Raw genomic sequence first — 27,111 nt, forward strand, 5'->3', positions numbered from 1 at the left:
AAAAAAAAAAAAAAAAAAAAAAAGAAACTAAAAAGGTGCAAAAACTCCACAGATGCTAGTGCCTTGCCCCGCTGATGTGGCATGGACAGCACCAACCTGACCAGACCATCATGGGAGTGAGAAGCTGTTGTTCAGAAGGTCTCCAAGCTGACAAATTCTCACTTCCCAGAAGGATGAGCTTTGTGCCAAGCTGTGTTGTTTGGAAACATGATGGTGGTATCAGCAACACTGAACCTGTCCTTTCTCCTGTTACCCCCTGCCCTTGGTCTTGGTGCTAAGATATCTCTAGAACCATTGCTGCTAGTTGATAGCTTTTCATTTATATAAATATATATATATATATTATATTATTTTATTTTTTAAACTTTTTCATTTGTTTTCAATGGAAATGTAGCATGTTTGGAACCGATCTCTCTCGGAGTCACTTTCACTGCCAGGGTTCACACACTGTCTTCCCCAGGAAAACACGCACTTCTACCTAATCTCACCTCCCACTAACCCGTTTGCCCTCAGCAGACATGCACAGTGGACACTGGTGTGCAGCAAAGCCACTGCACACCATATCAGCTCTCAGACTCACGGACACGGCTCAGCTGGCATTTGTCAGAGCTTTGGAAGTGCTTCCCCTCTGTCCCTGTGGTGAGGAGAGGTGGAGCCTGCTTAGAGCACACACAGGGCAAACCCTTCCGTCCTCTGCCCTGGCTTGGTTCAGCCCCATTGCAGCTGAAGAGGGCAGAACAGCCCCTGCCAGGCCGGTGGGCTGCAATCTGTAGCACTTACTCACTTTCCCCCATGCCGTACCTCAGATAACATGTGCCACCCATCTCTGGCTCTGGTTGGGACAGTGGGAGCAAATGTGCCAGGGCCCCTGGTTTGCATCCTGCTGCCTTCAGGCATGTCGCAAGCTAGGCCAGAGCATTAAGCCTAGGTATCAATATGCAACACCTAGTGAGCAAAAAATGGTTTTATTTGCATAAACTGTTTTAATTACATTTTTTTCCTGCCTTTCCCAATAAATTATGTGATCAAATTGACCCATTTATCTAAAGGAGCAAGAGTTAAACTGGAAACCCTCTGGCACAGTAAGCAAGGCAGCTCTTTATGTGGCCACAGCACAGGGATCTCTGTGCACAAAATGTCTGCGGCTCTGCTGATTGCACTGCCTTAAAGCTGTCAGAGCTGTTTCCTTCCAGGGAGCCAGCAGGTCCTCCCATTAGTTACAGTTGAGGAGATGTAATAAGCAAAAAGCGAGTCCCTGTAGAAGAATTGCTGCTCCACAAGGCCCTGGCCCAGAGATGAGCGAGGTAAACTTAGATGTTTAGAGACAGGCAGATGGGGAAAAGTACTCCTGCTCAAGGGTGCACAGATGCATGGGAAACTGGGGCAGCAGGAGTAAAAATAACAAAAAGAGACTTTCCATAAGCTGCACTGGGTGCTAGGGAGGCTGGCAAGGCAATTTCCATCCTCTCCTGTTTTTTTAATGTACTTCTTTGCTCAACTCTGTACCTCTTTGTGGAGGGGAAAAAGAAATGATCTGCCTTTCTGTTTGCGGCACTGAAAGCTCCTTGGCACATGGCTTTTTTTCATGGAAGCCATCAATATGGCCTGACCTACGTGAGGGAAGGGACACTTGGCAACAGTGTCCAGGCACCTCAGTCAGCAGGGACAATATCCCAGTGCTTGTGCTTAGCTGCCTGAACTGCCTGTGTGCAACCTTCACTCTGAGCACCTCTGCTTTTTTGCCTCTGGGGAGAAAATGGTGCCTTGCCTCGATCGGCAAGGTTAAAGCCACCAGAGACTTGCTGAGAAATGATTCCTGTCATCTGTCACTCCTTCCTGTTGGTTGCTTTGCAATCCCATTCTCATCAGTGACATCTTTCACCCAGGTACTTATTCCCAATAGCAGTGGGTGGCTTTTTCTCCAGGCAGCTGGCTGAAAAAGGGAAAGCGTTTGTTTCGTTCGTAATAACCGTGCATGCAATTGTGAGCAGCAGTGTCCATGGGAAGAGTATTTTCCCATGACTGGACATTGTAGATAGCTGTGAGAAGGAAAGGTCAGAGATCCCTTGCATTTGTTATGGGGGGAAATGAGTGCTCCGTGCAGCAGCAATAATGCAAACAACTCCCATCATCCCCCATCAGAAAATAGACGCAGCCTTTGTACTAGACAAGCACAGGTGCTTTGCAAGCTTTCCCTCCAGGTTTATCTGCCTATCTCAGATCTGTAGCTATTACTCACATGGATAGTCCTGTGGATGGAAACGTGACTGCCGGCACGAGCAAGGCTGTGGGAGGGGGAGAGGAATAACAATGCAAAGCGCCCTCGGCTTTTCGGTGCCCTGCCTGGCCAGCCTTGCCTGAGAGCAGGTTGCCTTTTGGTGCTCTGTGTGCAGCCAGCTCCGGGCTGTGAGGCAGGGAGGGTACCGGGAGGGCAGAGAGAGGCTGACCCAAATGGGAGGTCTCGGTACTTCAGCTTTAATCAGTGCCTTCCTGCTGCTCTGAACAGAGGGGAAGCTGTTTTGTATGTGTTGCTTACAGTTTCATGAGCAGTTGCAGCAGCAGAGAGAAGGTTTTGTTTTTCTCAGATGAGCTCTTTTCCTCCCCTCCCCTTCCTAGCTAGGGCATCTGACTGTGAATAATACACATTTCTGCAGACCCCAGAGCTTTTATTTCTAGCCTGTGAGCTTTTGGGTTGCCAATTTCCCCTACCCACTTCTTGCTCAGGCTCCTTGACTCTTACTGCCTGCTGCAAAGCAGAACCCATGAAGCACATGCAGACGTGTCCTTCTGCAGGGCTCGTCGATGGCTGGAGCAGCCAGTGCCCTCCGGCCGCAAGACTGAACTCAGCAGGGATAATCCTTATGGAACAAGAGACCAAAGCTCTTCCCATACCAGCAGCAGCACGTGGGAGCCGTGGGATGAGCAGCAGAGGGCAGGGTGCCCGCATGTCTTCTCCTCTGGGGCTTCTGCTGACTCTGGCTGTGTCCCCTGTGCTGCTTGAGCTTTTGCTGATAGGAATTCTCAGACATGATTCAGGCTCCATCTATCTCTTTCTCATAGCACAAACTCAACCAGGTGGCCCGCAGGGTCTTCGGTGTCCCCTTTCCTTCTTATCTTATCCGTATTGCTGTTTGTTTGACCGATGGGTAAAACAACCGAAACAGGCTTGCAAATAAGCAGCAACATGCTCTGCTTTTGCAGATTCCCCTCTCAGCCCTGTCGAAAGAGGTCTTAAAAGCAGAGAAATGGTACGTTGCTCCCCCAGCCATTGTATTCAATGCAGTAACGCCTATGCAATTCCTGTCTCCCTTGGAGACATGTATGATGTGTGTGCATGTAAGCTAGTGTATGTATACAGTACATATGCATACCGTCTATATATTGTATATACGCACATCCCAGTACGTATACACACCATACAAAAGATAAAATCACATGCTTATATATCTATAAATAAAATCCTATATATTTATATATTTCTATGTTTTCAATAGATATAAAGATATAATATAGAGATGATAGAATCAACCACCCTTGTGTAAGGCTGGCCCTGTGTTCTGGCACAAGGCATGTAACACTGAAGACGTTGGACTTTGGGATGGTTTTAGCCATACACTGAGGCCTACATTTACAGGTATAGCGCTCTGCAGACAGAGGCTTTGCTGTGGTTAGGACAGTGGGATCCTTGTTGGCATGTTATCCAAGTGCTCGATAAGGTTTGTCTAATGGGAGCGTCTCGGTGTGGGAACACACTCGAGTATCCTTGTCTTTTGAGTAAGCCTTTGTAAGGTCCAGCGTGCTCACGCCTGGACAGACACATATCCCACCCTCATATGCACTTTTCTGTCTCTGCACGGATGTGGTTGGCAGCTGAGCGTACCCGTGTTGCAGAAATGTGGCTCTGCTTTTCACATCTGCCATCGCTAGCACAGCACAGAACAACCATGTGTCTGTGCCGTGTTTCGCATGCGGCTGTCGGTCAGAAACGCAGCGATGGAGCTGGAATAGGGCAAGGAAAGCCAATGCTTTATGCATGAGGGACGGTCACAGGATAAGGGCTGGCAGGGCACTGTGCTGAGCCCAAGCAGCCAATGGCAGCCCCTCACTGCTCTCTCCGTTGTCATTTTCACCTTCTGCTGGAAGGAGGGTGGGCGTTATCCTGACCGTTGGTTACACTGGTATCGCACTGCGCGAGCTCCCCCAAACTCCACACCCCCAGGCTTCTTGCCTCCACACAACTGGTAATCCACCTCAGCCGTGTCCCGCCTCAGCCGCGGGCAGCTCCCGGCCCCGCTCCTCACCAACCTCATGGAGGGTCTCCTCTCCCCAGCCCCCTCCTCCGGATGCCACTGACACTCGTGCAGGCCTGGCGAGCAGGCACGCTGCCTCCAGGCCACGGACTCTGATGCACTGCACCTCACGTCAAATAAGCTCGCTGTGCCGGGTAGGGGAACGTGTCTCCTATGCTGTAATGTTCCAGATGCTATGGGAGGGCTGCAGAGCTTTCTGCCGGTGTGAGGTCCTCACCCGACTGTTGGCGAGATGTGTTTCTCCTTCTTGCTTCCAGAAAGCAGAAAGTTTTGTCCCACACCTCTCTGTACCCCCACCCAAGCACAGCCCTGCTGAACTGTTTCAAGCTGTCTCTCACTCACCCACCACACACACACACACACATACGCAATGAGAGAAAAATATCTAGAAGTCTATTACTACATATGTATTAATATGTTAATATCACTCTTTTGGAGAACATTAAAATGTTATTACTTTACAGACTATGCTTTATAGTACCTGTGTGAAAGGACCTAGGACACTGGATACGAATAGAGCTATGTTGATATATCATAGTATGTACACGAGAAACTTCCTTTTGTCATATTATCCTTGTAATGTAAAATGATTGTTAATAAAAAAAAAAAACATTTAAATTTATCTAGTTGGTTTGCTAATTCTTTATATTATGATAAGAGGTTAACTTAAAGATCTGGATGATGTAGCAGTTTTCCAGTTGATCCTGGAAATGGATACCTGTGGATAACCGATGTTATGTGATATAGGCAAGTTATTTAGCCTGCTGGCAAACTTTTGATACAATCATAGAATCGTAGAAAGGCTTAGGTTGGAAGGGACCTTAAAGATGATCCAGTCCCAAACCCTTTCTTTGGGCTGATTGCCACTCCTCACCAACTCCACCAACACTCTGCAGCACGTGAGGCTGCCCTTCCAACCCAGCTTAAACGCCACGCAGGATGGGGCATCCACAGCTCTCTGGGCAGCCTGTGCCAGTGCCTCACCACCGTCCGAGTAAAAAATTTCTTCCTGATATCTAGCCTAAGTCTTCCCTCTTTTAGTTTAAAGCCATTCCTCCTTGTCCTATCACTATCAGTCTGTCTAAAATGTCCATTCTCCTCCTGCTTCTAAGCTCCCTTCTAGTACTGGAAGACCACAGTGAGGTCTCCAGCAGCTGCGTATGGTATAAAGGCTTGGTTCTGCTTTGAGGATTTGTACTGGTGATTTGCTGTGCCCACTCATGTTTGCTCAGCTCACAACAAATTGGTGCTGGGCAATTTGCTGGTCCCAAATGAAAGTAAATGCAAATTCTGGCCTTGGAGGAGGTTTGGGCTTAGTGGGTTCACAAGCTGAGGAGAGGAGGGCCTTGGGACAAAGCATTCATTCAAGAGTATAGAGGTTTTAGGAGAACAGTTGTGCACTGGTTTCAGAACTGAATGCCCCACAGTTTCAGCCAAAAACAATGAGAGCCATAGGGACTGGAAGCAAGAGGCAATTTCCAAACTCAGAAATGAAAATAGCCAAAAATTAGTGTAAAAGTTTTTTTTTTTTTTTTTTTTTTTTAGTGACTGCCTTGAAGTCATGGAGCAATCCAAGTATTAGAAATAATGTGCCATTTTCTAGCAGCTTTCACTGCTGTGATTAAAGTCTGTTATTGAGCAGCAAGTAAACCCAACAAAACCCGGCAGCAGCCATGGCTTAGCTCCAGCTCAGCAGGCACAGGTTTTGCTAGGTGCTCCATAGCCAGTGATGGAAAACTCATCCCTGGGGTTTTGTCTTTGCTCATCAATCAGTAGCTCACAAAGCAGGGCAGTGTTTCACTTTCAGCAGGTCAACAGTGTGTGAAGAGTAGGAATAGCAATCAGAATTCATTGCTGATTTGTAATTAGCTTCTTAGAAGTGGTTTTGTGCTGCGGACACTTGGCCACTGCTGTTGGCACTGACTGCCTCCTTGCTGATAGCTTCAAACCAAGGGCTTAAAAGCAAGAATCCTTCACTCAAAGTGCACAATCCAAGTCACTGTGAGAAGGGGAAGCTTGTACAAATTTATCTGATCTAGGACTAGATTTGCCCTTCATTTTTAGGACCGCTGATTCTCATGTCAATATGAGTGAAAAGGAAATTGAAAAATTCCTCTGTGATGGTTGTCATAGCATTAACGCCTGGCACACTCTTCCCTAGCTCTGCTGGTGTCCTGGACATACTCCACGGGGATGGCTGTGGTTAGCAGCTGGTACTCAGAACTTAATTTAGCAAAAAAAAGAAAACAAAGGTATTGTCCCTTCGTGGAAACGGGAGGCCTGTGGGGAAAGCGGGCTGTGCTGTGGGGCTGGCCCCATGGCAGCACAGGGCAGAAGGCACAGGGAAACATTGACTGCTGCGTGCAGAACTGATGGCACACAAACACTGCCACGGCTTATTTAAAGGGGTTCTAAAAATATCCAGTAGTCAAAGGCTCCTGCAGAACAGCATCTGTGCTATAACTAGGCTTCTCAGCTCTCTGAAGTCCCTCGTTTGAAGTTGTTTTGATCCAAGGGAAAAAAACAAGTTTGTTCTCTTTGCTGCTGTCAGCCGTTGCTGTTTCTGGGGGGATGGTATGGGTAAGTAGTGTGGGGGACACAGTGGGCACGGGGGTGCAGCCCTCTCTGTGGGGCTGTCAGCAGCCCCCAGCCCCCCAGATTCACTTTGTGGCTTCTCATTGTGCTTGAACACTGACTCTGGTGAGTGACAGAGTGCCCCCAAACTGTCACTGAGGTAAATATCTCCCACTCTTGCCCCCAAAATCTTTTTCTCTTACTTTTATGTACAGCTTTTGATCTCTGTGCCTTGTTAGGAACCAGTGATGGTATTAGGTCAGCTAAGAAGGAATTTTCTTACAGGTACATGGTTTGCAAAGTGTCATCAGCGTCCCCTTGAAAGTACAAAGATCAGCAACAAAACTGAATCCAAATTCCCTTCTTAGCTTGTTTTCAGAGATGATGCCAGTGTCTGGGGAGGAAGCTGATTGCCAGATCCCATTCCCTAACCTCTTTGCAGCTGCAGGAAAACCTTTATAGCTTTGCTTAGCTACCACCCTGCTGAAAGCCAACAGCTTTCCAGTGTTTGGCCAGAGCAGGACTCTGCTCCTGGCTGCTCCCTTCTCAATGCACACCCAGCCCGAGGTGGGACCTCACACAGGACTTGCAGTTGCCTCATCGCAGTGTTTTGCCCCTCAGCTTGTGAGCTGCAGCACAGGGGCCTTACCCTGCAGTAAACAAACAGACACAATGTGGACACAGTTTGGAATTATTTACTTGTGGCGATTTACATTTTGTGCTCTAACAGTAGACGCAAAGGCTGAATCTCATGCTCTGTGTAAGTGCTTTGGACTGTGCGTACAATATCGTCTTGACAAACAATATCTGCTCTGTGCAATACACACATTTGGACACCGAAGGACTGAGTAAGCAGAAAAGCCTTCTCATGCTGGAAGGCCATGAAACACTATTTCACTTTGCTACTATTGTGCAGTTTGATATTACCGACAGAAGAAACAATATAAAGTGTCAAGTATTAGTTTTTGCTCGTCATGCTTATCGTTCAGCAAATGAACCAAATTTATCTTGAGACTTAGTTACACTTCAAAATACATAAAAGATGCTGCCAAAGTTCTGCCCTTCAATCCCATCAAACTTCAAACTGACCTAAAGAATATAAGATGCGTGGTCCAAGACACCTTGGCTCCCAGATTTAACTAAACAACATTGTGCTTAACTCAAGCCCTGCTATTGATATCGTTTTTAGACTATTTCCCACCACACTGCTGTTGGTGTATCATGTGCTTGCCAGGGATGAACAGTTGGATTATAATGCATAGTATGCAACTTGCTCCATGTCTTCATGCTGCAGAGGTGGGAAATCACTGCACAATTTGCTTTCTCAGGTGGCCACCACAGGAATCAAGTAAATAACGTGACTTGCAGTTTCCTGCATGCCGTTTGGCAGGGTTTGTGTGCAGAATCTCAGATTCGCAGACATCAGGAAAATGCAGAAAAACCTTAAGCTTCATTTGTAAAGTTCAATTTACAATCTCCTTCATTCTGATAAAAAATGTGTCTTGGGACACAGCACTGATGACAAATCCTTGCAAAATTCAAAATTCTTTTGTTCAGAATTTTGAAAGCACTATAATGCCTGAGAGCTGAGCCTGAAAGTATTCCCAGCCTTACCCCAGACTTGTTGAAGTGAATTTTCCATTAACTTCTGATGTGTTTCCTCTTTGCAAAGTGAACATGGTTCCCATCATCATTCAAGGATACTTGGGACAAGAACTGAGGGAAATACTTAGTCCATTTACAGGACACCAACTGCAACCACTGCCCCTTATAACTGCCCTTATAACCCTTGGAGAAAGGTCCAAGGACAGTAATAACAATGGGTTGACAGTTGGACTAGATGATCTCAGTGCTCTTTTCCAACCTGAATGATTTCGTGATTCTCTGTTTCAGGGACTATCAATTATCTGTGGTTTTTTTTTTTTTAATCTTTCCTACAGTAGCACAAATTCCCTAGGGTATTTTCTGTTGCTTTTTGTTGCTATTGCTTTATCTCCACAGCTTGTTTGTTTCCAACTTCAGTGTTTCATGTTAATGGGTTAATAGTAGGTAGAAGGATCAGTGCAACCACTGATTTGCCCTTGGGAAATCTACTGACCTGGCTTCTTGGTCAAACACATTGCTTAAGAACATTAATTGTCATAACTTATTGTCACCTGATACAGAATCATAGAATCACAGAATCATTAAGGTTGGGAAAGACCACTAAGATCATTTAGTCCAACCATAAGTGATGAAATGGGAATTTCCAGATACTTTTTGTTTATACATATAATGCTACCATTTCTCACAATAGCTCTACGGTTCATTTGCTCAGACCAAGTTCCTACAACCCATGGGGTGCCGGGGCTCAGGGCATGCAAGCACTGCCTGATACAGGCAGTTTCGTGGCATAAAGGCAGGGCACTGCACAGGCACAGGAATTTGATGACAAACAGCTCCTATTAACAAAGTTCAAAAGGGCCAGGGTTGGGCGTCCCTGCCCCTCCAGTACCACACGTACGCAACATTCCTTCTGTTCATGGGAGCCAGCACCCTTAACTGCATTTCCTTTCAGTCCCCAGAACGGCTCCTGCCTCGTTAAATCAACACCTGGCAGCCTCTTAAGACTGGGCTGAATGCAAAAAGCATTCTTCCCAGGCTAAAATGCCAGACAAGAAAAAAGATCCAGTCAGGAGAGATGCATACATTTGTTTCCCGTTTCAATTGCATACAGCAAAGGAAGGAAGAACACCAATCTTTTAGTCTGATGACACCACTTTTTGCCTTAAGACTCTTTTGTGGTTAAGTGTCTACACTTATCTTTCTCTGTTATAAAAGAGCACATTATTTTTTTCACAGGAAAATCAGATTTCAAGGGGCTATTTCTTAGGTTCTGTAGGATTGCTGTCTAATTACAGGGTGTGCCAAAATCACCAGGGGCAGAGGCAGATAATTCTGTTTACAATCAGTCACCAAGATGTTATAAAAGGTTCATTAAAATAAGCAGGAGACAGAACTAGAGAAATCTCTTGGCAGCAAGACAAATATTTAGCCCTTCAGGCTTTTCGTTGCCAGCCAAATAGCATCATACCATGAAGTTGTTCTTCTTATCATTATACTGAAAGGAAGGAAGAATTGCATTGATGCCAGGAACTATAGGAAGAACAGGCCAACATGACAATGAATTTTGCACTTACATGGAAATGATTATTCCAAACCTATAGGCATATCTACAGACAACAGAACACAGAAACTATTAAGAATTCGCTATTGACCATGTTTCTGCTACATTTAGTTTAATCAAGCGTCCTACAGCTCTTTCTTTGTAAAACAAAAATCCATAGAACAAAACAAGAAGTCAATTTTTTTTTTTCTAATTAAATCTCCCCTAGCCAGTGGAGCAATAACAGAGGTTAAACCATTAGGTATGAGATTCAGTGGCTTTTTTTGTTGGTTTTTGTTTGTTTGTTTGTTTGTGTCTGCTTGTTTGTTTGTTTGTTTGGTCAAAGCTGTTTTTATCTCTTTCTTCAAAGTGACCACATTACTCGCTGCTACACCACCTATAATGAGAGTAGCAATGTAAAGATAACGTTCTCCACTGTTCATTGACCTTGTTGATCTGTTCAGTCACAGCATCTCTGAGAGTGGAAAGGACTCTGGAGATCATCTTGTCCAGTCCCAGCTCTGTTCAAAACAGTGTAAACTACAGCAGATTGTCCTACACCATGTCCAATCAGGTTTTGAGTGTCTCCAATGACAAACAACCTCTCTTGGAAACTCGATCCACTGTTTAATCATCTTCACATGGAAAAATTAAAAAAAAAAAGAAAAGAGAGAGAGAGAGATTTTTCCGTGAAGATTTCTCTCTCTCTCTCTTTCTTTCTTTCTTTCTTTCTTTCTTTTGGTGTTTTTCTCTCTCATGTTCACTTACAATTGTATGTATTGTGGTTTGTGCCCATTGCCTCTTATGCTGTCACTGGACACTACTGAGAAGAGTCTGTTTCCATTTTCTTTTCTCCTTTTCCAGATCAGGTAAGATTCCCCTCAAGCTTTCTCTTCTCCAGGATAGACAGTGTCAGGTCTCAGCTTCTCCTCGTACAAAAGATGCTTATCTCCTGTGATCATCTTCACGGCTCTTTGCTGCACTTGCTCCAGTAAATCCAAATCGTTCTTGCCTTGGAAACCAAGAGCAGGACACATCACTCTAGACCTGCCCTCACCAGCGCTGAGTAGCATCACCCCCACTGACCAGCTGGCAATGGTTTTCATAATGCAGCCCAAGGCACTGTTGTACTTCTTTGATGCAAAAGCCCACTGCTGGTTTATGTTTGTCTTGGTTTCTATCAGGGCCCCAGGTTCCTTGCAAAGCTGCTTTCCAGATGGTTGGCCCCAGCCCTGTGGTTATTCCTCTTCAGTTGCAAGACTTTACATTTCATTTTATTGAATATTCTTGTCAGTCCATTTCTCCAGCCTGTTCACATTTGTCTGAAAGAAAGCACAAGCACTTTGTGTATGAACCACTACACTCAGTTTTGTATCCTCTGCAAACTTGCTTAAGGTATACTTTGTCCTGTCATCCAGGTCATTAATGAAGATCTTAAACAGAGATGGCCCGAACTCCAGCCACAGTCATCACTAGTTAGTGGGTTCTAGCTGAACTCCTCTCCTCTGTTCACAAACTTCTGTGCCTGATACTTCAGCCAATTTTCAGAGACTGGTTCTGGTTGTTCCCCCTTTCACTGCAGGGTGGTAGCCTTCACCTGACAATTAACTAGACTTGTTTGGCTGAATCAGCAAAATGGGATGTATTCTAGATGAAGCCCAGTGTCATATGTTTAATATTTTGAATTAAACAGAGGATCAAACTGACCGTGCAAAATATGAAGTTCTCAGAGTTTTTCAGTGCTACAAAACACATGATTCTGTTTTCAGACTTCTGGATGTCTTGTCCCTGTGCAAGTCCTTCAAAGCTGTGTCTACTACTTGAAATAAAGCAGTACAACAAGCAGTGTGCTTATGAGATCATAACATCATTGCTGGCAATGCCAGCTTTTCAGTCCATCCAGACACTAAAAGACCAGTGAACAGTAACATTTAAGTCACATCAGATCTTGAAAGTGCACACAAAAAAGCAAGTTCTAGAGAGTATGTCTGGTCAGTGAATTCCTTCTGTCTGGAAGTGATGAAATACATGGCTGTTTGGAAGGGTTTTCTTCAAGTAATGCAGGTATGAGAATTGGGTGTGAAAGTTGACTTCAAACCAAAACCATCAATCAAATGCTAAGGTATGAAATGATCCCACTTCTTTTTTATAGATGCTGCAATACAGTTACTGTATTTGAAACTTCTTCAAATCAGAAACTCCCAAACAGAAAAGAATGTCAATAAGCAGAAGGATTTGGTCCACGTTTTTGGAGGTAATGTCAGTAATAACCTGTTGTCCATGTTTAGGGCTTTCATGGGTGATGTAGAAAGATAGAAGAGATAGGTAATTTGTTAAAGGATTCTGAAACTTCCATGCTTTGAACAGTTTTCATGAACCCTGAAGCTACGGTATCAAACACTCTAATAAACAAAAGTGAAGAAAAATATTTGACTTCTTGTTTGGCAGTGTTTGCTTCGAAGACTACACTGGGTGGTAGTATGACTGTCTCTCTTCTTCCTCTGTTCCTTCTCTACTTCTAGATATCCATCTAATGCATGTTCACCTATGTTTCCACCTTGCTTCTCTTTCTCTTCCATACTACTGCTTTGGGTCAGAAGACAGCATTTATTTTTTGAGCTTCATTTCTCACTATCTTATAAAGCATTATGAAAAACAGAGACTGGCAAAATGACTGCTGCGTGTTATGGAGCCAGTCCCCACCAGGGAGCTTGGGTGAAAGTGCCAGATGCCAAGGAGCAGCTCAGACTTCTGTGATCCCTCTGATCCCCTCAGCTTCCTTGCAGAAACTGAGAACTCTAAGAAATGGCAGCGGCAGGCTAACAAAAGTAATGCAAATCACCCTGACAGCCAAACCCTTTATGTGAGAGAACCACCTGGTCGGGTGAGCGATTGTCCTCTAAATACATTTTCCAGACAGTTTCCTTTGGCAATCAGAGCGGGTGGCCTGAGAAGAATGCTGTACTGGGCCACTTGGTGGGATGGGAAGGTGGAAGGTGAAATGCAGCTTATTTCCCCATGCTCAGAGGCTTGGTGGAAATCTGGTTGGCAGTAGTCATAGCGTGCCTACTTGTGGAGCTGATGCCACATGGCAATCTGTCTTCTGGGGTTCCTCAGCATTTCTTCCCAGTGGTTCCTCTCTGTGCCTGTGACATGCAAACCCAGGCTGCACTTGCCGAGCACTTGGCTTTGCCCAGCACCATCCTGGCTCAGAATTTCCAGCTCCACACTAGAGGCACGTAGCAGCTCGTGAGGCACCTCAAACATGATCATCTCATTCCAGACGGGGTTGATCTTGTGCTTTGCACGTTTGGTCTGCTTCTTCTTCAGCTTCAAGGACTGATGCCTCAGGGTCACCTTGACAGAAACGTCTACAGAGAAATCAGAGAGACTGTATTAATGCACATTTAATAAAATGAATGCCAGAGAACTTTAACTATTGACAACAGGCTGAGTAGGAGAAATATGAGAAACGTTGATCTTGGGGTTTTTAGCTTTCCCTTTTAAAAAAGTTGTTGAAACCTCTTTAGCTTTCTGAGTCAACTGTTCGGGTTTTTTTTTCTAGTGAGCACCATATTTCCCACTTTCTATATTTACTTCATAGCAGAAACAATAATCTCAGTTTTTCTTGCTATTCCACTCACCATTTCCAAGTAGATCTTTCAGCTGCTTGGAATGGAGATTTTTAGCCTTAATAATCACCACGAGCAGGCGGTTTGCAGCTGGCAGATAGCTGATAGAGAGCAGAACTTCCCCATAGCCTGTAGATGGCTCCTGGAAATTGAGATGTATAAAGAGTTAATTTTGTATGCAATCTAGGTCTAACATTAGGAAAACTAAATAACACAAGATGAATTTAAGGTCATAGACTGATCAAACTGTGTCCCCATCTCAGTACAGGAGACTTTTCCAGTTAAATTGGATCAGATCAAACCAGGCAGCATATTCAAGTAACCTTGTTCACTACAGGGATCAGAACACAATGATTACTCCTTTCTTTTGCTACTGGAAAGCCACTGAGGGAAATTTAGGTTAGATGTTAGTATGAAATTCTTTATTCAAAGTATGGTGAGGCACTGGTACAGACTGTCCAATGAAGCTGTGGATGCCCCTTTACTGAAGGTGGATGGGGCCCTGGGAAGCCTGAGATGGTGGGTGACAGCACTGCCCATGGCAAGGGGTTGGAACTGAGTGGGCTTTGAGGTCCCTTCCAACTCAAGCCTTTCTATGATACCATGAACTACATCCTAACAGCTATTTCCAGTGGAATATTTGATTGGAAGAGAATTTGGGGCTGAACTCTGTGTAAGTATTCCATCATTTTGTGAGAGACTATCTAGCTGTCCTTGATTTATATCCCCTACTTCCATTACTGCTCTTTTTAATTCACTCATCACTTCTGTGAGGGGTCTCTGAGCAGACATGGTCCCAGGCCTCCACTGCTTGACTGTCAGGCTGTCTGGGAAAGAGTAGGTGAAGCGTTGGCTTGTGCCACCCAGCTACCCTGGAGCTGGAGTTGAACCTTCTTTGTCAGCCTTATCTGGTGGTAGAAAAAACAACAGCCATCCTAAAATCAGCTCAGCACAGTGCTCTACTCTTCCTCTGTTCTGGCTTCCCTGCAGTCCATATACAGCTGTTCCTGTTGCCTCAGTGGGATTAACCTCGGGGCAAATGCTCTGAAAAATCAAGCATTCACTTCATGGGGCCAAATGTATTTTGGTTTTGGGTTCTTTGATTCCTTTCTTCCCATTAGCAATTGTCCTCTTATCCTCCTGACCTTTATTCTGCTCTCTCCCTTGCGCTGTACAAATATCCCTGAAGGCAGAAAAAGAGGAAAATGACCTCTCATCAGCTGAGCTTGCCTTGGAAAGCAGCACCTCTGCCATGCGAGGAAGGAAAGGAATTGCCCGCCGTGCTTGCAGAGCTGCAAGCCTATGGCGAGGGCGAGACGGATGTAGTTACTCTCCATAAGTGCAAGATTGTGACAGAAATCTGTTTTAGTGTGAGGTTAATGACCCAGAAGAGACACAGAAGCCAATGTCAATTCAATAGACTCCCTTTGGACTCCTTAGTGTGATCTACAAGCTTTAGGATGGACAGCCCTCCTCTAGGCCATTTCTGTGCTCTCCACTTGCAGTTCTAAGTGAGCCATAAATATTTCAAATTAAGTTTTCAGCGGGTTACTTCCAACAGGCAAGGACAAGCCCTCTGTATGCTTCCCGTGAGGTGACTGACTCTCCAGAAAGCACGGCTGTCATCACTGTCTGGTTTGAATGACTTATTTGTCGTGCACAACTCAGGTGGGAGGCCATTAGCAAGGAAGCCTGAAATTCAATCCCAGATCAGTCTGAGTAAATCTTCCTTCATGCACTCAGGTAGCAACAAAGGGCTTGTATATGTTTCATTTAAACAAATCCTAATTGCCCTAAATGCAAGTACACTGTAAGAAAGAAACACAAAAAGAGGCAGATTTAAATGGCTGTGTGTCCCTGACAAATACAAATATCACTTTAATACAAAAAATAATTTTGGCAAGTTATGAACTGCTTTTGTTTACACATCCACCCTGTTTCTCACAAAGTCTCATTCTGTAGCTCTTGGCTAGAAGCTGGTTGCTCTAGCCCCATGCATAGGCAAATGTTGTAAATGCTGAGAGGCTGGGTGCTGCAGTGGGCTGTAAATGCACATGCACTCGTGTGCACATGCACTCACTGTGCACACACGACACATGTTGTGGTCATGGCTTTTTGGCCTCTAACATTCTGATCGAGTTCTTGACCACCCTGTATCCACATGAAACCAAAACTGTAATGGTTGGTTTCTGCTGAAGATTTGCACGAAGAGTCTGAGCCAAAGGTTCTTTTCCTTCTCCCTCTTTCTGTGCACTGAGGATAAGAGGCATCAGGGGGTCAGTGGTGAGTTACTGTGCAGGGCACCATGAAATCACAAAAGAAAAGGTGCTATGCAAGCAACCACTATCATCACTGTCATTAGCAAAGCAGTGGGAGGGAAGGAAGACAAGATAAGGACATCAGTCTGCAACATCTGTGATTTGCATTGCTCACAGCACTCTGTGAATTCCTGAATACTAATTACATTACCTGGTTAGCTGCAAGCTCCCCTCTGAGATCTTTCTCTTCTGTGGGAGAATTAAAAAGAGGATAGGAATGAAATTTCTGTGGCTCACAGCTTTTCAAGGAAATGTCAGACTTTAAACGAAGCCCACTAACTTTGTTCCTGGATGGATGCTGTCAAAAATAGCTGCTCTTTTTTGATCAGCTCTTCCTCACTGCCTCCTGCTCTGGTTCTGAATGAATGATTCAGGATCTGTATATAAGCTATTTGTGCAAGGGCTGGCTCTCTCAGGTCCCAGATGACGCAAATTCAGCTTTCACTGCACATCCTCAGCTCAAACTGGGGCAGTACAGTCCAGCAGTACAGTTAGTGCTAACCTTGCACTGTCAGCCTGGAGTAGAAATGAGTGCTGTCCTGTTTCTGTGTGTACCCAGAGTACCTAATATGCCAGGACTCTGCCAGGTGTACATGAGTGAAAACCAACCACCGCTGTGAACTGGTTGCTAATTGAGTATTGTTTACAAAGTGGATATTGCAGTAGACTGGGAAGGATGGAGGGCTCTATTTATCATGGTTTAGAGATTTATGTAATTATGACTTTCATGAGAATAATTTCTTTTGGACCTCCATTTTCTTCAGCAGCAAAAACTTGCCAGATCTTCTGCCCTTCCCTCAGCCAGAGGTTTTTCTTTAGTGTAGAGTATGTTGCTATCAGGTGCCCTACCCACACCCGGCTCTGCTGAGGCACAACCTAGCAGCTGAACTTTTGCTACCACAGTCCCTGCCATTGTTTACACACAGAAACGCACGTAACTTCCAGACATAGGCTTTCAATTGCAGATATCAGCATCAGATTATCATGTAATTGAGGGAGGAGGAAAGGGAGTTTTAACACATCTTAAATTCCGGGAGCTGTAGACAAAGGGGCTGGGCTGATGGGCTTTTGATTGCTTTCTGAAATGGTTATGTCAGTACAGAGTTCTACTATGTCACCTTTGCAATCACACATTGCCTTTCCAAACTGGGGTCCAGATGCACGGAGCCACCCACCCCTGGATGTGCAGCTGTATTGGAAGAGGGCTTCTCTTGTCCACACAATAACTAGAGCCTCTGGATTAGCATACAGACTGAGTCCGTACCTTCTCTGGGGTCTTTAGCCTTTCCCACTGGCCCATCCCGAAGTCCTCCATGTTAGCAAGGCTCAGTTTAAGTTCCCCCACAATGCTGTGTCTGGAGAACTTGTCGCAGTTTCTCAGGGTAAGAGTCAGTGTCCCCTCTTGCATCTCCTCCTCAGTTAATGGAAACCGCAGGGCCTCCTCCCAGAGGGTGTGAAGCACCTTCTTCTTCAGCTCTGTCTGGGCTTCAGTCATGCCAGATTTACTCACCAGTGTGCCCAGTATGTAGCAATGGCAGCCAGCATCTTGGTCACTACTCATTTTGCCATGCATAGCTGGAAAGGAAAGATTGACTGTAAATACCTTTCACAAAGCATAGTCCTGAAGAAGTCCAAGTAGAGAATCATCAGTAGCAGATTTCTGCCTCTTACCTTCCAGAAGGGCCACACACAGCTCAGCTTTTTGTTGATCATACGTGAGGGAATAGCGCAGTTCAGGGACCTGGTTACAGCTGGCTGCCTGCTCGGGCTTCAAATGCTCTGTGACACACACATCCTTTACCACACCTGGAACTGAAGTAACCCCATTAGCAAGGAAGTCTTTTCCTTCCAGGATAGACAAATCCATCTTGTCTTAACTCTTCTATATGGTTTACTATTCTTGTAAGTTGTACGCAGGAATATCATTTCTGTTCCTTCTTCCCTTATCGTATCTCCTTGCTGCCTTCTCACACATTCAATTCCTTCCACAGCACTTGGACAAGCTTCCTGCTCCCTCCACCAACCATGTGTTCTAAGGTGGTTCACGCATTTGCACTTTCACCTTGTGCCAAAGCCAAGGTGCCTAAACTATTTGCTTGTTACTGTATTGTTTTATATACATTTTTTACACACGTTTGTGTAAAAAACCCTTGTGGTTTTTTTTTAAATGAGAATTTGAGCCTGCTTTAGAGCTACCATGCAACTCTGCATTAATTCAGGCCTCTATAACCTTTTTTAAAATTTATGTTAACACTACAGTCTTTGTCATGCAGAAAGCCAATGTGACATCTATTCCCATGGCACTTAACCATACTGAGGATAGTGAGCTTGGGAAGGTGTGAGGCAGTTTATCCATGTATGATTTTGAAGCTGAGAACACATTGCATACTGAAATAAAGTAAGAGGCAAGACTAAAAGGGAAGCCACATCTTTCTATCATCAATATCTTTTATCTGTAAGATCTGTTCTTACTCACATAGAAAATAATAGAGGGACTGCACATTTCCTTCAAAAAATCTCAGCCACAGTCCCAATCAGTTCAGTGTGGCACAAAAAGGAGAATGCAACAAGTCTTGTTTTATTTCAGTAATATGAAATCAGGTGCAGCAGGAAGCAGATTTGTGCCATTAGCAGTGCAGAGGGGCTCTTACACCAACACGCTTATGTAGAGCTTTAATCCAAATGGTGCCATCATCTTTCAGGCTCTACACCTTATGACTGTCTTCCTGAGACCAGGGATGTGTCTCAAACAGTCTTTTCTTCTAATGCAACTGCGTCCCATGTGTAGTGGAAATGCTAAGCCAAGGCCTGAACCAGCGATTGAGCACCTGGTGGGAAGGCAGGGCCAACCCAGGGGAGCTCAGGTGCATGCAGTGTGCCTAAGTGAGTGGAAGAGCTGGAGCCAGGATCCACCCCTTCCCAGACCCCATTTAAGGGTTGGCAGTAGAAGCATGGGTGTCTCACTGGAGATCTTTGCCTGCCTGAGGTTTTCTAAAGGTAAGTAGGCTTTCTTATTTTGTTTCTGTGTTTACAGATGTTATGTTTGGGTTAGTCCCCATTTGCTGCAGTCTGGGGTTTTGCTGTCCCTCTGCTATTACTGTATTTTCATCACAGAGTAGCATTACACTGTGATACTCTTTAGTTTTTTTGTGCTTGCAGGTTTCAGGTGGAGGGGCTTTAAGTGATTTATGTTAAGTGGCTCCCCACCCCCCTTCCTCCAGTAAGGACAAAAATACACTCATAGGTAATAAAAGTAGAAAGAGCTCAAAAAAAAAAAAAAAAAAAAAAAAAAAAAAGTCATGACAGATGGCACTGTGTCTCTGGCAAATCACCAGGAAGGCTTCATTAATATGGCAATATAGTAACCATAGGAGTCAGTTATGGTGTTAAAATAACAGCTATGCAGGTAAAAATTGTTATGGAAGCAACCCAGGCATGCTTCCAGGTGTATATAATTAATGTTACATTTTTCTCTTAGGCTCCAGGAATCTTACGTTCTAGGCTTTCACTTGCTACCTTTTGGACTGGCTGTAAAACAAGAATGCTGTTTGGCAAAAAAATGTCCTGAGGTGTCAGCCTTTAGTTTCACTTCACATTACAACAAACCAAGACCATCTCGTAGAACTGGTGGAATAAAGAAGCAGGAAAAATAAAGCAGAAACTTGAACTCATTCCACTGATGTCCCTGATACAGGCTGTTACTGGACAGCTAGCAGTCTTTCTGGAGGAGCAGTACTGCCTAGTATTTTACCAGGTATTCCACCTGTATTGTGGCAACAGCTCTTGGTAAAACTTCACATTGAATACATGCTTTTCAACATGAAACCTGCTTCCCAAGAGCAGGTTCTTCATCAACAAAGTGTTTAGATAAAAAAAAGAAAAATACAACCAGTTGTAATTATGGATTTGTTGTCTAAATTTCCTGATGTACTACTTGATTACTTAATATTAAACACATGCATTTAAAAAAGAGCTCACAACCCTCATGGTAGGAGAGTGAAAAGCACTCAGTGTCTTCATTTCCACGCTTATTAGTCTAACTAGCATCACATAATGTTCAAAAGTATTGAAGATCTACACCCTGAAAAGAAATCTTTAGTCTGATAGTCTGAAGACCAAATGTTCCTACCGTTTTGAGGGAGAATGAACAATTCTTCATTTACTTGTATCTTCATCCTGTTCTCATCCAAAACAGCGTGTTTTACAGTGGCTGGTTCTTCTGTTGTCTTCAAGGAGTATTGTGTGTAGTTAACAACCTCAGGTGAAGTTACAACAGGTTTGGGGCCATAAATGTTAGGAAACTTCAGGAGAGCTCGAGGCTGGACTGGCTCTGCAGTTTTCTTAACATTGAACTGAAAATTTAAGACAGTATTTATTATTTTTTCATTAATTCTTTTGAATCTCTATGTCAAATGAACTGATACAAAGGGAAATAAGATGGTGTCCCTGGTCATTCTTGCTGCCATTGTTTCTCAGGTTAGAGAAACAACTGCCTTCCTATGTGTCAGAAGATTTTCTTGCCAAATCTGTTACCTGTCTATTTGGTGCATGTCTTCTTGATTAAGAGTTTACCGTTACCTCTGATTTATACAACATTTCAAGCAAACTTGTAGAAAGCATTAGGAAGGCAAAAGCACAGGTCACAGTCATGTAAAAAGACAAAGGAGAAATGGTTGAGCAGACCAGCTCTGCAACAGCATGCCAAGAATAGTAGAATCGGTGGTCTATCAGTTTCTCGGATATCTGTTGTCTCTGCGGACCAGAGTTCCATCTGATCCTTAGAAACATGTTACTCTTTTATTATAGAAGAACTGACGTTTTGTTTGAGTTTGTTCTTACAAATTCATTTATCTGCTGACTGCTGAACATGGTATCAACAGAAGAACTTGAAAATTGGTGTAATGCCCTGGCAGACTGGGCAAAGGTTGACACAGGATTGTATTTTCTCCCAGCAATGAAAAATATTTTAGTGGAATGTAACAGTCATCTTTTCTTCATATCTCATGAAAGAATCCCATATGCTCACAACTGAAATAATTTCTTATTCATTTATATTTGGGTTCATCAACAGGAAAGAACAAAAGCTGACTAGCAAATGAGCCTGACCCTCTCGTCAGATTTTGTTAATATTTCCAAAGTATGTAAAAGAAAAAGCGGAAGTAAGACTGCCATTCTGTTTGATTATTGTGCACTGGGATTCTCTCCAACCCCACTGCCTGCCAACCTATTCTATGTTCAGTGTAGAATGAAGGTGAGCCAAAAAGTATTCATAACTGTAATTAAGTTCTTCATTAGTGTCATTGTTTCCTATTAATGAAGAATGTAGATGATGCCCTGAAGCATTTGTCTGTGTTGGGACTGTGTGGTCCCAGTTTGTATGTCCTGAGGGAGGTTAGCTATTCCTCAAGAAGTAGAGCTGGAGAAAGAGAGTAGTCTTGGTCTCTAGATCTCTAGTCAATATTCTGCTTTTGTGTATCATAGCACTGCAGTTACATGGATTTGGCAGTGATAAAGAGCTAATTAGGTCACTCACTCCATCTTCTCAAGGCAACTGGTGCACTGATGTTTAGGAAGTCCACTGTGTAGCAGCACTTTCTCTTATCTAATTTTAAGGACACTTACACAGGAGTGAGTTGAAAAAGAACCACATCGCTGTGTGCAGATACCTGCCTAGCATTCAGCTGAGTTTAGGTATTATGTAAGTCATATAGTGCTGGTTTATAATAGCAATGTAGTGAAATCCCTCTCGTAGAGATGTGAGTCTCATCAGTCCTAAAATACATAGGAAGTTTAAGTAACTTATCAAAGCCTTTCATTCTTCAGATCAATACCAATCAACCAAAATATGTTAGGAACTAGTAGACAATAGCTTGAAGAAACAGGATATTTTTGTTCTGCAAGGACTCTAAACACTCATACAGTGTGTGCTATGGCAGCTACTGCCTGTTCTTTCTTTCTTGACCCTGCTGTATGAGGCTGCTGTTTTAGCCATTGACCATCACACCACAGCAGCAAGCCTGGGTGCTGTGTGCATCTCACATATGAAGCACTCTGAGGAATCCTTTGGGATGAAAAATACTGTACAAGCTTGAGGTATTGTTAGCACAATCTTCTCTGCTTGCTAAAAGGAAGATACTTAGTCAGGAAATCCATCAGCGCACTGCAACTAAGAGCTCCACTGGGCCTAAATATTCTTCTAGTCTGTCTGCTCAGTAGAATTAGAGATGAGAGACATATGTGAGCACAGTGGGACTAGCCCACCCCCTCTTCCAACTGCATCTGCCTCTGTTTATTATTTTTGCTGCCAGCTCTGTTCCCAAGTGCTGTCTGTAAGCTACTTGCAGAGCTGTGCCCTATGGAAGTTCCCTTTGCAGCAGCAGTATCTTAAATACAGAAGAATTCTGGTAGTTCTGCATAAAATGTGTGAAAGCAAAGACACCAAAATTAGCTGGGATGCTCTAGCTGACCCTTCTTTGTCTGGCAGTATTGACATTCAGAAAACACACCAGGTTGTTGCCACTTCTGGATGTGTTTAGCACCTTTTGCTGACACTTTGCACATCTACAGCAGCTAGTAATTGTTCTACGGATGTATCTTTGTATTTGAACTCTTCCTTCTCAAGTATGCAGGGCATGTCCATGGGGAGCCTCTGTCTATAGCAAATACAAGCATCGGTGTCACGGGAGACATGCCAAGTAAATAAAATACAGACTTGCTTCATCTTTCTATTGTCATTTCTGTTTTTTAGAATCAGTGACCCTGACAAGCTTCAGTAATTAAGTATGCCAAACAACGACTAGGATATGCAGTTGTCCCAGTAGGGCAATTCACAAATGTAGATTGCAGAGGATGTAACTAAGGCACAAGAGCAGAACTCAATTTGAGATTTATTCCTTCAAGGAAAGAAGGCTAATTGTGATTCAGTGAAAGCACAGGAGAATGCATGTGCCTGGCAACAAAACTGTTTAAATTGGAAAGAATTGTTAAAGAATATGCAAACTATGATCACTTTGCTCTTTCTGTTACAGAATGCTCATTTGGCTGCAATAATTTGTCCAGATTTCTTAAAGAAACAAAGGAAAGGTCTATAATGCTAAAAACATTAAGTCATTTGTAGAAGAGTGATACACTGAGGATAGGTTGAATAACTTGATGTGTTGATCAAACACTGGAATATGTTGTGGCAAGACCTGATGTAGAAATGTTGTGAGGACTATAACCCATGAAATGCTGGGTACTGGAGTCTTAATTGTATTTGGGGCCATGGCTGGACTTCTTGGTGACTCGCTGGTATTTCACTAGTGTAAAAAGGATAATGCCTTAAAGGACAAGCTCAGAGTGTATCAATGCTTTCCCAAAATATTTCACAGAAGGCTGTGTGAAATCAAGTAATCATTCCAAAAATTAAGTTCAAATAATGATTTGAGAGGTTTTTGTGATTAAAAAAGCAACAACAACAAATCTTTTGTACAAAGAGATTAGGAAAAAAATGCTATGCAAAGTGATGATGACTGTCAAAGATCCACACTTCTCATGCACTTTAACAGCAAATTTCAAAAATCTCAACACTACTGCACGTCGTTTTATGCAGAAGTTGTATGGGTTAGACAAGAAGGGAGGTTGGTGAAGACTTCACAAACTATCAAAGTGGGCAGATAGCAGCTGAAATTCATCTTAGGAAAATACAAGCCAATGCAACACTAGAAAGTGTTGACCACGCTTGTGGAAGAATGGTCAGAATTAGCAGGGGATCTCCAGAGAAGTCCTAAGCTTGGTGCAGGTGTTCATTCAGTCATGGTCAGTGGAGCCTCCTCCCATCCTCCTGCCATCAGAAGCTATTGTGATGCTATTCTGCTTCATGTGCTACAGTATAACTTATAGATATGGTCATCTTTCCTCAGAATAATCTGTAACAGGAGAATGGGTGAAGCACTGCACTGAGAGCTAAAGAGCAGTACCCAGAGAAAGACTGAATACATAATGATACACATTACAGAGAAGTTCAGCTAGGACTCCTGCTATGCTCTTTAGTACAAAAATGATAGGCAGTTCAGCTAATTAAAAGGCAAATGAAGACTCTTTTGCAGTGGATCACCAGCCTTTGGACTTGGTTGCTGTGGCATAACATTTGGCTGAACAGCCAGGTGGAAGTGATGTGGGCTTAGGCACGTATAAGCCTCAAGAGCCAACAGGTATTATTTCCAGGGACTGATGGGTTGCTATAGCTCATGCTGAAGACTGTAATCAGCAAAAGAAATCAGTCAAATGTTTCCCTTTGGAGAAGAGCTTCTCATTAATAAGTGTACTAGAAGGGTCCTGTAATTCCCATTGCTCTCCCTTGCACTGGTCTCAGGAATGAATCAAGGGATATTCTGGATTCTAACAAGAAAGAAGGCTCATGCAAGGATTACTGATGTTACCAGTATGTCACACTGTTCTTACAGCGAGTAACAGAGGAATCCACAGCATGCTGAGATTGTTCAGTCATCACAACACAGATTCTCACTCGCGTTTTTATTATCACTTCAATCCCTGGTTTTAACTTCACCAATAATTAATCTTCCCCTTCCCCCCCAGTTAGAGGGGCAGAGGGAAGAAGAAGGATGATTTATCTCGAGAAACCAGCTGTTGAGAGGGAACTATCCTGCAGGAACCATAAGATGCTGTGAACAGAGCTAGATAAATAGCTGGTACAGGAGATCTCAGCAGGAATCTTGTCTTTATAATGCTGTGTGCCACCTGGTAAAGTCCAGTCTTCTGTCCTCGGGAAATGATTTCCCTTGTGACCAGACTGACAGCTGAGCAGCCTTTTTTCCTCCCCTCCTTCCCTATTTTTACCATTAACAGCTTTTTCTTTGGCAGCGTGGCAGCTGTGGGTCACCCAGCTCCCATCTCCGTTCCCCTCAGTCTTCCTCCTATTAACATGATGTTACATTCTGAACACAGTAAGCAGATAAGTAGGCAGCATAAACCACATGCTGAACAGCTTAATAGAGAAGTTGCATCCCCCCCTCAGCATTTAAAGAAAAAGCATAGAGTGAGAGATGGTGTCTTACTTGCTGGGCTGGTTGAAGCACACTGGGCTTAGTATTTTCTGTGTCCTCATCTTGGTCCTTTTCTGAGAGTCCTTTCCCAGGTTGCTTGCATTTGCAGAAGCAGGTGAGACCACAGAGGGCAAGGATGCTAGTTGCAGTCCCTAAGGTAGCCCCAAGGGCAATAATTGGGGCAGACAAAACCATTGTCTTGAGCTGCACAGGAACGAAAAGCAATGAAAACCTGTGACTCCTTCTCCTCCGTGGGAGAGCAGCTGTTTTACATTCACTCCGTTTTCTAGCCTGGCTTCATTCTCCTTGGAAGTCTGAAAACAATTCTTTTGTGCAGGAAAGAAAAGGGACCAATCTAGAGACGGAGATAAATCATCCCACCTTTGCTAGGCAACAAGGTTCCCTTTCTATCCTGATAATGATGTTTCTGCTCCAGGTCGGGTAGAGGAAGTAGTGTTTGTGGTAGCTGTAATATCCATATAGCTGCAAACAGGCAGTTTTCATTGAAGCCTGTTCTCCAGCTCCACTGGGAAAAGTCTGATGTGTGATAGAGAGGAAAGACGTCAGCAGAAGGGGCTGGGCCTTGCTAGCTAGCTCACAGAAAGAGCATCCAAATATTTGATCAGCTCTCCAGCTGTCTTTCTGAGGGCTAGCCTGCTCATTTGCTCAAGAGGTTGAGGTTTTTCTATTTTAACATAAAGATAGTGATTGTCAGAAGTGCTGGCTTGAGTCCCCTGGTAGTGATATGCATGAGAGCACTATAGTCAGAACAAAGCCTCTGTCAGGCAAAACTTCCCCTTTCTTCAAAGGGTGGGGAATGGACACCTGCAAGGGCTAAACACTGTCCCACACCTCACCTCCTTCCCCTCAGAGTACAGGTCTGCACCTTTCAGAGCTGCTTTCTCCAGCTTTAGTGCAGACCAGCATTTCTGTTCAAAAAGACAGCAGAAAATCCTATCAAACAAGGCACACTGATGCATGTGCTTTTTCCTCTGGAGAGAATGAGAGAGCAAACAGCATATGCTGAGTATTAGTCACACTGCTTACTACACCAGTGTCAGGCAGTGAGCCAACGAGCACAGTGAAAGAATCCACTTGAATAGACCTGAAGGGCCACACAGTTCTCTCAGACTTCCTTTGACTCATTTATTTTTGCCTTCTTTCTCAGACTGCTCAAGTTGGAGGAGAGGAAAATCAATTCCACTTCTCAATGTGTTTCTTGTGGCACAAATAACTGTTTCCTGGGCACTTCACAAAGATTACCCAGTGGCTTGAAGATGGCTGTAATTCTGGGTCAGTATGTAACTGGGCCGTAGTGAAACTAGTAAGCAAGGTGCCAAGTGTTCCTTATATGGGTCTGGAAAAAGTAGTCAGATCTATTTCCTTTGTCCTTCTATTTTGGAATACAGCTTCTGTCTGTGGATCAGGAAAAAGAGTAAACTCTATAAATAGAACTGTTAAGAAAATGTTATCATGACCACTCACCTTTGTTCACTTGCAGAAGTCATGTTCACCTCCCTCTCTCAAAGCTTCCCTCACATATCCAACTCACATTTTAATTTGTAAAGACTTCTCTTTAAAACTGGACATTCTGTCATCTTGCTGCCTGCTCACTCACCAAGGTTTTCCAGATACAAGCCTCGACCCCTGCTTTCCAACTCCCTTGGTTCCTTTCAAGAAGGGGATTGTGATGTACTCCTTATCCAGAGACAATTCACTGATATACTGCTGAGCCCTTGGGAACGGACTTTTCCAGCTCTGTCCACAGAAGGAAAATCTAGAGTGTTGTCTTCTGCATATACATACAAGAACATAAAAGTGACCAAACCAGGCTGAATCACTGACATATCTCAGTAGTGGGAAGAACTCTACATTCAAATAGTTTGATAAACGCTTTCTTTGCTTCTTAGTCTTTGTGGCTCAGGAGCTTTTAATGCCTTGAACACATCCTCGTGCTTTACTTTGCTGATCTGATCTTTATATGACACAGACAGAATTTTGCAACGTTTTCTTACTTAGCAAATACATGCAGGTTCTTCATTCATCCCATAGTTGAAGTGGTAACATCGTAATCAGAGTGCCACGAGG

General features: G+C 43.8%; 1 protein-coding gene across 1 annotated transcript; it reads right to left on the bottom strand.

Moving 5' to 3' along the window:
- Positions 1-13,095: 13,095 nt before the first annotated feature.
- Positions 13,096-25,218, bottom strand: SYT13 (synaptotagmin 13). The gene is made up of 6 exons (XM_042862343.1): positions 25,036-25,218; positions 20,109-20,331; positions 17,651-17,791; positions 17,244-17,554; positions 13,674-13,803; positions 13,096-13,400 (listed from the first exon to the last, which is right to left on the bottom strand). Exons 1-6 carry the CDS (start codon positions 25,216-25,218, stop codon positions 13,096-13,098), a joined length of 1,293 nt encoding a protein of 430 aa, XP_042718277.1.
- Between the last annotated feature and the right edge of the window lie 1,893 nt (positions 25,219-27,111).

This window comes from Lagopus leucura, unplaced genomic scaffold (assembly GCF_019238085.1).
Source record: "Lagopus leucura isolate 7727_CA_CO unplaced genomic scaffold, USGS_WTPT01 Super-Scaffold_1, whole genome shotgun sequence".
Classification (NCBI taxonomy): Eukaryota; Metazoa; Chordata; class Aves; order Galliformes; family Phasianidae; genus Lagopus; species Lagopus leucura.